Source organism: Ascaphus truei, chromosome 8 (genome assembly GCF_040206685.1).
Source record: "Ascaphus truei isolate aAscTru1 chromosome 8, aAscTru1.hap1, whole genome shotgun sequence".
Lineage (NCBI taxonomy): Eukaryota > Metazoa > Chordata > Amphibia > Anura > Ascaphidae > Ascaphus > Ascaphus truei.
Genome location: NC_134490.1, coordinates 55,461,484 through 55,473,942, shown reverse-complemented (window position 1 = coordinate 55,473,942; position 12,459 = coordinate 55,461,484). Strand labels below are relative to the sequence as shown.

The following is a 12,459-nucleotide window of genomic DNA, read 5'->3' as shown; positions in this document are numbered from 1 at the left end:
CAATACTGTCCCACGCAACAGGCTGTGTAATACTTCTAAAGCAATACTATCCCATGCAACAGGCTGTGTAATACTTCTACAGCAATACTGTCCCACGCAACAGGCTGTGTAATACTTCTACAGCAATACTGTCCCATGCAACAGGCTGTGTAATACTTCTACAGCAATTCTATCCCATGCAACAGGCTGTGTAATACTTCTACAGCAATACTGTCCCACGCAACAGGCTGTGTAATACTTCTACAGCAATACTGTCCCATGCAACAGGCTGTGTAATACTTCTACAGCAATACTATCCCATGCAACAGGCTGTGTAATACTTCTACAGCAATACTGTCCCACGCAACAGGCTGTGTAATACTTCTACAGCAATACTGTCCCATGCAACAGGCTGTGTAATACTTCTACAGCAATACTATCCCATGCAACAGGCTGTGTAATACATCTACTGAAATACTGTCCCACGCAACAGGCTGTGTAATACTTCTACAGCAATACTGTCCCATGCAACAGGCTGTGTAATACTTCTACAGCATTACTGTCCCATGCAACAGGCTGTATAATACTTCTACAGCAATACTGTCCCATGCAATAGGCTGTGTAATACTTCTACTGAAATACTGTCCCACGCAACAGGTTGTGTAATACTTCCACAGCATTACTGTCCCATGCAACAGGCTGTGTAATACTTCTACAGCAATACTGTCCCATGCAACAGGCTGTGTAATACTTCTACAGCAATACTGTCCCATGCAACAGGCTGTGTAATACTTCTACAGCAATACTATCCCATGCAACAGGCTGTGTAATATTTCTACAGCAATACTGTCCCATGCAACAGGTTGTGTAATACTTCTACAGCAATACTGTCCCATGCAACAGGCTGTGTAATACTTCTACAGCAATACTGTCCCATGCAACAGACTGTGTAATACTTCTACAGCAATACTGTCCCATGCAACAGGCTGTGTAATATTTCTACAGCAATACTGTCCCATGCAACAGGCTGTGTAATACTTCTACAGCAATACTGTCCCATGCAACAGGCTGTGTAATACTTCTACAGCAATACTGTCCCATGCAACAGACTGTGTAATACTTCTACAGCAATACTGTCCCATGCAACAGGCTGTGTAATATTTCTACAGCAATACTGTCCCATGCAACAGGTTGTGTAATACTTCTACAGCATTACTGTCCCATGCAACAGGTTGTGTAATACTTCTACAGCAATACTGTCCCATACAACAGGTTGTGTAATACTTCTACAGCAATACTGTCCCATACAACAGGTTGTGTAATACTTCTACAGCAATACTATCCCGTGCAACATGCTGTGTAATACTTCCACCTCATTACTGTCCCATGCAACAGGCTGTGTAATACTTCTACAGCAATACTGTCACATTCAACAGGCTGTATAATACTTCTACAGCAATACTGTCCCATATACCAGGCTGTGTAATACTTCTCCAGCAATACTGTCCCATGCAACATGCTGTGTAATACTTCTACAGCAATACTGTCACATGCAACATGCTGTGTAATACTTCTACAGCAATACAGTCCCATGCAACAGGCTGTGTAATACTTCTACAGCAATACTGTCCCATGCAACAGGCTGTGTAATACTTCTACAGCAATACTGTCCCATGCAACAGGCTGTGTAATACTTCTACAGCAATACTGTCCCATGCAACATGCTGTGTAATACTTCTACAGCAATACTGTCCCATGCAACAGGCTGTGTAATACTTCTACAGCAATACTTTCACGTTCATCAGGCTGTGTAATACTTCTACAGCAATACAGTCCCATGCAACAGGCTGTGTAATACTTCTACAGCAAAACTGTCACATGCAACATGCTGTGTAATACTTCTACAGCAATACTGTCCCATATACCAGGCTGTGTAATACTTCTACATCAATAATGTCACATGCAACATGCTGTGTAATACTTCTACCGCAATACTGTCCCATGCAACATGCTGTGTAATACTTCTACAGCAATACTGTCACATGCAACATGCTGTGTAATACTTCTACAGCAATACAGTCCCATGCAACAGGCTGTGTAATACTTCTACAGCAATACTGTCCCATGCAACAGGATGTGTAATACTTCTACAGCAATACTGTCCCATGCAACAGGCTGTGTAATACTTCTACAGCAATACTGTCCCATATTCCAGGCTGTGTAATTCTTCTACAGCAATACTGTCCCATGCAACAGGCTGTGTAATACTTCTACTGCAATACAGTCCCACGCAACATGCTGTGTAATACTTCTACTGCAATACTGTCCCATGCAACAGGCTGTGTAATACTTCTACAACAATACTGTCCCATGCAACATGCTGTGTAATACTTCTACAGCAATACTGTCCCACATACCAGGCTGTGTAATACTTCTACTGCAATACAGTCCCATGCAACATGCTCTGTAATACTTCTACTGCAATACTGTCCCATGCAACAGGCTGTGTAATACTTCTACAGCAATACTGTCCCACATACCTGGCTGTGTAATACTTCTACAGCAATACTGTCCCACATACCAGGCTGTGTAATACTTCTACTGCAATACTGTCCCATGCAACAGGCTGTGTAATACTTCTACAGCAATACTGTCCCATGCAACATGCTGTGTAATACTTCTGCTGCAATACTGTCCCATGCAACAGGCTGTGTAATACTTCTACAGCAATACTGTCCCATGCAACATGCTGTGTAATACTTCTACAGCAATACTGTCACATGCAACATGCTGTGTAATACTTCTACAGCAATACAGTCCCATGCAACAGGCTGTGTAATACTTCTACAGCAATACTGTCCCATGCAACAGGCTGTGTAATACTTCAACAGCAATACTGTCCCATGCAACAGGCTGTGTAATACTTCTACAGCAATACTGTCCCATGCAACAGGCTGTGTAATACTTCTACAGCAATACTGTCCCATATTCCAGGCTGTGTAATACTTCTACAGCAATACTGTCCCATGCAACAGGCTGTGTAATACTTCTACAGCAATACTGTCCCACATACCAGGCTGTGTAATACTTCTACTGCAATACAGTCCCATGCAACATGCTCTGTAATACTTCTACTGCAATACTGTCCCATGCAACAGGCTGTGTAATACTTCTACAGCAATACAGTCCCATGCAACATGCTCTGTAATACTTCTACTGCAATACTGTCCCATGCAACAGGCTGTGTAATACTTCTACAGCAATACTGTCCCATGCAACATGCTGTGTAATACTTCTACAGCAATACTGTCCCATGCAACAGGCTGTGTAATACTTCTACAGCAATACTGTCCCACATACCAGGCTGTGTAATACTTCTACTGCAATACAGTCCCATGCAACATGCTCTGTAATACTTCTACTGCAATACTGTCCCATGCAACAGGCTGTGTAATACTTCTACAGCAATACTGTCCCATATTCCAGGCTGTGTAATACTTCTACAGCAATACTGTCCCATGCAACAGGCTGTGTAATACTTCTACAGCAATACTGTCCCACATACCAGGCTGTGTAATACTTCTACTGCAATACAGTCCCATGCAACATGCTCTGTAATACTTCTACTGCAATACTGTCCCATGCAACAGGCTGTGTAATACTTCTACAGCAATACTGTCCCATGCAACATGCTGTGTAATACTTCTACATCAATAATGTCACATGCAACATGCTGTGAAATACTTCTACTGCAATACTGTCCCATGCAACAGGCTGTGTAATACTTCTACAGCAATACTGTCCCATGCAACATGCTGTGTAATACTTCTACAGCAATACTGTCACATGCAACATGCTGTGTAATACTTCTACAGCAATACAGTCCCATGCAACAGGCTGTGTAATACTTCTACAGCAATACTGTCCCATGCAACAGGCTGTGTAATACTTCAACAGCAATACTGTCCCATGCAACAGGCTGTGTAATACTTCTACAGCAATACTGTCCCATGCAACAGGCTGTGTAATACTTCTACAGCAATACTGTCCCATATTCCAGGCTGTGTAATACTTCTACAGCAATACTGTCCCATGCAACAGGCTGTGTAATACTTCTACTGCAATACTGTCCCACGCAACAGGCTGTGTAATACTTCTACTGCAATACAGTCCCATGCAACATGCTGTGTAATACTTCTACTGCAATACTGTCCCATGCAACAGGCTGTGTAATACTTCTACAACAATACTGTCCCATGCAACATGCTGTGTAATACTTCTACAGCAATACTGTCCCACATACCAGGCTGTGTAATACTTCTACTGCAATACAGTCCCATGCAACATGCTCTGTAATACTTCTACTGCAATACTGTCCCATGCAACAGGCTGTGTAATACTTCTACAGCAATACTGTCCCACATACCTGGCTGTGTAATACTTCTACAGCAATACTGTCCCACATACCAGGCTGTGTAATACTTCTACTGCAATACTGTCCCATGCAACAGGCTATGTAATCCTTCTACAGCAATACTGTCCCATGCAACATGCTGTGTAATACTTCTACTGCAATACTGTCCCATGCAACAGGCTGTGTAATACTTCTACAGCAATACTGTCCCATGCAACATGCTGTGTAATACTTCTACAGCAATACTGTCCCACATACCAGGCTGTGTAATACTTCTACAGCAATACTGTCCCATATACCAGGCTGTGTAATACTTCAACAGCAATACTGTCACATGCAATATGCTGTGTAATACTTCTACAGCAATACTATCCCATGCAACAGGCTGTGTAATACTTCTACAGCATCACTGTCCCATGCAACATGCTGTGTAATACTTCTACAGCAATACTGTCCCATATACCAGGCTGTGTAATACTTCTACAGCAATACTATCCCATGCAACAGGCTGTGTAATACTTCTACATCAATACCGTCACATGCAACAGGCTGTGTAATACTTCTACAGCAATACTGTCCCTTGCAACAGGTTCATTACTTTTTGTAATAACTCTAGTTTGTCGTTTTAGATCTTGGGATTATTAAACTGGCACTGGAAGAGTGGGGAGAAAAAGAAAAGTACAGTAGTTATACTCTGTGCCACTATACAAGACCTGAACCTTTGTGCAATTGAAGATATATTGGACACCGTAACCAGTACCCCATTTGTCCAAGCCCTTACTTTAGCTTCCTTATCAATGTATCCACCGTCTTTCTTCGTCTCAGCCTACCTGTCAGTTTGTATAATGCTGAAGCTGCTATTGCATTATCTCCCAGACACATGATGGGTACCTTTTACCCACCTGTGTACTGTTTCTCTTTCTACCCAGAATCTGTTGGCTACAGAAATCTCATTGCAAGTGCCTACCCCCTAACTGCAGACACTGACACTTCTAGTCACACGTTACCTGTCATAGAGAGCAGAGGCCACGTAAAAAGCACAAAGCACAGGGGTTGGATCACAGTCCCCATGCTGGCTGATGAATGTCTCAGGACACTGGAGCTGGCTGTATATATATTAGGTGATGCCTCATGGGGGGGGAATGACAGCTTCTGATTCACCTTTAAATAACCAGGAAGCTGGCACAGTGCAGGTATGCAGGTAACTCTCTGCAGGGGCACATTTTACTCAGACGCATGAAACAAACATAGCTAATATGGCTTTGCATTTAGCATGCTTATTGTCAGGCATGTTATACACAGCAATATGTTATTCACGTTGTTATTCTTTTAATTGAAATAGGAGACTGTAAGGCATTGCCTCTGTGAGAGTAAAGAGCTAAACTCTGCTTTTGGCAAAAACAAATTCAGATACATGATTCTAAAATAAAAACCATGGCTCTCATTTTAGGAGGAGCACCATGAAAATGACTGAGTGGATTTATGTCAAATGAGACAAAGTGAAGCAAATTGGTTCCATTGGTCACAGTGGACATCACTGCTTCTAAAAGTGGTGCTTGCCTGTGGAGTGAAGGCCTGTGGAGTGGAGTGAAGGCCTGTGGAGTGGAGTGAAGGCTTGTGGAGTGGAGTGAAGGCCTGTGGAGTGGAGTGAAGGCCTGTGGAGTGGAGTGAAGGCCTGTGGAGTGGAGTGAAGGCCTGTGGAGTGGAGTGAAGGCCTGTGGAGTGGAGTGAAGGCCTGTGGAGTGGAGTGAAGGCCTGTGGAGTGGAGTGAAGGCCTGTGAAGTGAAGGCCTGTGGAGTGGAGTGAAGGCCTGTAGAGTGGAGTGAAGGCATGTAGAGTGGAGTGAAGGCCAGTGGAGTGAGGGCCTGTGGAGTGGAGTGAAGGCCTGTGGAGTGGAGTGAAGGTCTGTAGTGCAGGAGCTGGAAGGTTCTTGATGAGTAAAACTACAGTATATTAACCTCCAGTAAAGGAGGATTTGTATCAATACTGAGTACAGGGTGACAACACAGTATTATTTAGAGAAGTTATGTAAGCCATCCCGCGAGACCGCAGGGACCCGGACATGGTTCAACCGAACCCGAATGCAGTTCAGGGGAGGAAAGGAGATAGCCCTTGTGCCATCTCTCTTACACTTCACTCAGAACCCAGTCGGCTGTAAGAGAGAGCTCGCCAGCTTTGTCGCCTTTCCTCCACTCAACTGCATCCGGGTTCGGTTGAACCATTTCTGAGTCCCCACGGCCCCCTTCCCCCCCAACCGAGCAGGGACACCTGGGGCGTGCTAGGCTATAGTTACACCACTGTTCGCGCGCACACCTTATCACCTGTTATTGATTCCGCTTTTCTAGTGGGGTGAGTGCTGTCTGCATTCCTACATTGACATCATACATCGATAATAAGTCAACAGCAACTAGCTAGTGGAATGAGTTCCATCACTGTATATACGTCGTTATTGCTCCTCAGTCCTGGGCCGTTGGACTCGTTTCTGGTTGCTAAGCAACTCTAAACAACAAGATTGACGCTAGTATACATACATAGGAGGCACCATCAACTGTCTAGGAAAAATGTCAAAAATCTCAAAAACAAAGCATAGGGTGGCACAACCGTTGCATAGGCCCAAGGGCTTCCCTGAGACACAGGTCACAACTAGCCAGACTTGGGAGCTAATAAACGTTGGATTTTTTAAAGGTGGGTATAACGGCACATATTCCAACACCCAGAACAGATACCATAAAAAGGGGGAAAATACTCCTGAAAATAGATAATTCACTGTCCTCCCGGACGCCACTTAGGCAAAGCAATCCTAGGCTCTTGTAGTCTGTGTGAGTGACTCAATTTGAACCTAAGAAACAGTCCAGGGAGGTGGTAACAGTCCTCTGGCTACTTCAGAGAAGTCCAGGGAAAAGGACTAATACCCACCTGGCTACCTAGCCCAATCCAGTTGGTAGCCTCCTGTCTACTTGGCTACTATGGAGGGTACCACTATCCAAGGACTGTGAATACCCCAAAGCAACCTGGTTTTCTCCCAGGAACACAAATGGAAATGTGGCTTGGAGCCTCCTGACGCTCACCCAAATCACATACTGGTACATTAGTAATGAAACTGAAGGCGTTCTCAGTGATGCTGCTAAACACATCAGGAAATGTAAAGGTTGGTGATCTGATAACCCCGTAACAATGCTGGACCTTTAAATGTAAAGACAACTGTATTAAACTACGTTTTTTATTGTAGATTTAAGATGTCTGTTGCTTTATATCCAGTAAAAATATTGGCACATAACAATATTTAGAGAACTTCTGTTTTGTATGTTTGTCCCTACAAAAGAGGAAATGTTACAGATTGTGTTGACACAAGGCTGATTGCCCTTTTCTCTCTATGTGAAGCTTTGTTAGGAGCCTACAAATCTTCCTTTGAGAGGTGTTATTTCAGTAAACATCATATTATCTCCTTCCCTGAGCATAGATAATTGTTCCCTTTACGTGCCAGGAACAGGGGACCTGACACTGCTAGTACTTGTCATCTATGGGGTGTGGTGGAAATTATGCTGGGCAGTTCAGTGAATGGACCAAGATATGTAGGTTCTAATAGTGAAAGAGCTGGACATCTCAAAGTGAACAGTAGTTCTAGCGATAGGCAGTTGCAAGAAGCCGTACAGTAGGCTCATATACTATGAAAACATATCTAACTGTTAGACTAGCAATACAGCTATCTCTCCTCCTGCTCCTCTCTTGCGATGAGATGCACGGTTCTCTCCCTCTATACACCATGACTCCATTCTGCTTCTCTGTTAGCTAGTTACCCCCTTCTCTCCCTCCCCCCATCCTTTCTCTCACACGCAGCTTTTCTATTTGTTATGTAGCCAAGTCCCTTTGGACTATTCTTCCCTGGCCTTGGTTCCCGTGTAAGTTCCCATAATGTGTGGGCATGATTCATATGGGGTCTGCTCTATGTTCAGTGTATGTTGTTATATTGTTCGGCAGGCCTGAGCAATAAAGTTGTGAGCATACAGTTACTGTAGTAAGGGGGGGCCTATGACAAGAATAGGCCAGTTTACTAGCCACTCCCCAGGGAAGGAGGGGGGTGCTCTTCTATATAGTGTAGAGCAGTGAGGGTGAGTTTTAGTCTGTTCTGGAATAGATTTCAGAGAGTGCAGACACTAAAAGCAGTTCTGGGGTAGTCACCAGAGCATGAAGGAGTTCTTGTTCTAACCTCTAATGAGTGAGGAGTTCCTCTATGAGAGAAGTGGCTGAGGCCTAGTCCTGAAGGGGATAGGGTACAGTGATATGATCCAATGAATGTACCTACTATACTAACAATAAACCTCAGTCATACCAAAACTGGTGTAGTCCTTGAAGCATGGCATAGTGGATAAAGAAGTGTCCATGAGGTGCATCCTGCACTATAAGGACCCCCTTGGAATGGAGGCGCTGACCACTAAGGAATCATTGTGAGCCTATCCTGATGTCCTCCCCACAACATCGAGGAGATCTGCCTCCTGTTTACCTCAGGTATGAACAGCAGCCACAGAATACACCGTTAGCAGCACATTTTCCAGAGGGGGGTGGGGGGGGGAAGAGGGCTCCAGTTATAAAATATGAACAGTGTCCTTCACTATAAATGACACGGCTATCTCTCACTGCCTCTCCCACTATAAGGTAGACATTCTCTGCTCATCTTTTACTGTACGTTTCAAGGCTTTCTCACCTGCGTCCCTTTATGCGGCATGAGATCTGTCTCTCACTTCTTCTGACATAATGCACAGCGTTCTCTCATGTCTAAGTTATTTCACTCATTCTGTTCCCCTTCACATTAACAGCTGTATCACACTCTGTTGGATAGGAAGCTAAAAGTGGCATGCCAGCTGGGTACTCATTTGGTTGTCTACCTAGAACTCTTATTTGAAGCTAAACCACTGTTTTTCTACGCCAGAATGCGCTATCCAACGCCAGAATGCGTTATCCAACGATCACCTCCACTGATTAACATGGGACTCACTTTACAACGGTGTCACTATCCAACGCTACTTCCAGAACGGATTCCGTTGGATAACAGAAGACTACCTGTACAAGTTAAGGTACATTCACAAAGATAATAAATAATTGTGCATATTGAGAAAGATAATCTCACAGCAAACACAGAACAGCTCTCTATCCTCCGGTCAGCAGGTAATACTCGCAAAGTGTCTTGGAGCTGGAAAGCTGGTATGAAGCACTTCAGGTCACCATAACCACAATTTTTGTGTGCAACAACAAGAATGCTGAATTCTGTTATGCTGGAGTAAATCTATAGAAAATACGTAATTAAGGACATTTAACATACTGTGTTTTACATTTCAAAGTTTGTTAGCACTTTAAATCTACATACAGGGACTCAGCAGATTTTGCTATTGCAAGTGTATGATAGTAATAATACATCAGTAACTTCTGTACTTATATAAAAGTAGTTTCATGTTGTACTATGCGTTACTGTACAATTGAAAATATGATTTAAATATTAATAAAAACACATGGATCCAGCTTGTACTCTTTTCTCTACTAGAATATCTGACTCTGCTACACCAACGGCTTGGACTGGATCCAAGCATCAAATTCTCAGCTTTTGCTTCATTCAGAGATCGAAGCCCTGCAGGGATTGCAGGTGGAATAATCTGTTTCCTGGAAAAACTAAATCAGACTGAGTGGCTGTCAAAGGCTTAAACCATTTCATCTGTTACTGCAACCCCAGCCAAAGTTTAGAATGTCACTATCACAGCTTTCCCATGGAGTGCATGGCAGTTCTTTTGTCCACGCTTAGTGTGCATTGAGGCTCAACGATGTTAATGCTATACTCAGCAAACCCCTCAAGTGAAAAGGTTTAATCTCACAATATGGTGAATTAAACCCTTCATTTCTAGCAGGTTGACTACAAGCCTTCTTTTTGCATTGTCTTTGTACACAGAACCTTGGCTGGTTGAGTCCTCCCAGTCTTGGAGGGAGTTAGTGGTCATTGTCTTCCATAACACAAAGGCTGGATTCTTGTAGCCTAGGACCAAGATCCAGTTTAGTCACAGAAAACAGAATAATGTCCACAGTAATGCTGCTTCTGTATTACAGTAGTTTAGTATTCTAAGCTTTACTAACTAGAAACATACAGGGGAATTTAAGGCCGATTACATTTCAACAAAGGTTGAACTCAGTGGACATTTGCGTTTTTCAGCCTTAACTAGAATGTTACTATGTAAATAAGATTAGTAATCACCACAATAATTTATATTTGTGTATTAAAATGACAAGATCAATCTTTGGATCTTCGATCTTCTTAAACCAATCTTGAATAACATGTAAAGTCAGGTCTTAGAATAACAGAAAGACTGACTTATTTATTTTAAGTTTCCTTTATATGGGTTGGTATCTTCCATTTTCTATTGCATACGTAGGTAGCTTGGTACAGTGGTTTTTTTTGTTGCAAACTACAGTACCAGTGTAATTGGGTAATAAACAATATATTCATCATCAGAACGCAAATTTCGATTTGCTGTGCTTTGTAGAACAATGTACAGTATGTGCTGGTAACACTGTAATTCACTATCTTATATGTTATTTGTCATGCTCAGACACTAGTTACATGGCATGAAATGTCATCAGAATTACATCCCAAAGGAAGTAAGGAATAACTCCAGGAATATAGCAGAATAGAAAACCGTATCACTCACACAACACAAACTCTACCTCTCGTGTCAATGCTATGACTAATGCATACGCTCTGACACAAGATAAAACACAAGTCTCGCCAAAAAATATTGTCTGGCCTCCTAACAGCCCCTGGAACACTGTGCCAGCCTCTTATCAGCAAAACTCAAATATTATCAGTACATTGCTATGTGAAAGTAAGATAAACGCCACTTTCCCATGTGAAAATCAAATTAACAATTGATTTACTGGTTCATGCCAGTATGTGTGTAGAAGCCGAGTTTGATTGTTACCAGTGAGGTTGTGAAGTGTTGCAGTATACTGCAAATATTTTTGTCCACATATTTTTAGAAAGGAAAGGTATACAGCAATATGCCAAAATGTTACAAATCAGAAAGGGTGCTGATCCATAGAGAAATCTGATTGCCATCACTCCCCTTAGGAGACATACTCTAATATGCAATTGTGTCAGTGAGGTTTTATCTTCCTCTAGATCAATAGAACAATACATTTAGAATAATCTAAGATATATTGTTCAGTCAGCACAACCTCTGAGAATAATGAATAAAGATATGTAACGATACAGGTGCAGAGGGAACACTGAGGAGGCCCAATTCCCTCCAGAATAATAATAAAAAAGTGGAGGTGGTTTCCAGCACTTAAAAGGAACAGATTAGTCAGGACAGGCACAAATGCATTAGTCAGTTATAGCGAAAATCGAAAGGTCTTTTCTTTACTGGTGAAAGATACACAAAAAACAAACATATATACAAAACCCCAAATATCCCATCTTATGGAAATATAAGTGAAATTTGTGAGAAATGATCACTAGAATCGTGGGGAAAACATGTAAAAAGATGTATTCTGGTGTCCGTGTGATGGAGAAAGTTTCTAAAGCAGCAAAGATCGAGCGCTCAGCAAACAGTGAAAACAATCTCAGAATTAGCGGTCACTATTACTCAGTGTTTACATGGGAGGTAAGTGGGTTAGGTAATGCAGAAATAGCAGTGGCGTAAAAATATTAATGCTGCTAATTAGTGGGTTGATTTCATGGTAGAAGTCTTCCACCTTAGTGTCTGTGTGACTTGATGTTGGGGCATACACTTGGATACTTTGTCAGCTGAAGGATGATTCTGCTGCTCTTTCTAATGAACTTTTATACTGCACGATGTTGTTTCTCTATTTCTTGTTAAACGGTGATGCCTACTCCACTGATTCTTCCATGTTGAGCTTAATGAGGCCTTCTTACTTTACACAGAATCCCGTTCAGAAGCATGGACCCAACGCAGATCCATTGTGGCACGCATTGTCCCGGGCACCGCAGACTTTTGCTCCTTCATTCACGTCGCTAGGGACAGCAAGTCATGCTATTAATTGCAATCCCCAGTTAACTTGGTGGG

General features: G+C 42.6%; 1 protein-coding gene across 5 annotated transcripts in view; it reads right to left on the bottom strand.

The window, feature by feature from the left end:
* LOC142501763 (cubilin-like) overlaps positions 1 to 5,466 on the bottom strand; it is a 99,980-nt gene extending 94,514 nt beyond the window's left edge. For all 5 annotated transcript variants that reach the window (XM_075612115.1, XM_075612117.1, XM_075612116.1 and 2 more), the window contains exon 1: positions 5,401 to 5,466. In XM_075612115.1, the coding sequence (XP_075468230.1) occupies positions 5,401 to 5,464 (64 nt within the window). In that variant the 5' untranslated portion in view covers positions 5,465 to 5,466. The remainder of the gene's footprint in view (positions 1 to 5,400) is intronic.
* Between the last annotated feature and the right edge of the window lie 6,993 nt (positions 5,467 to 12,459).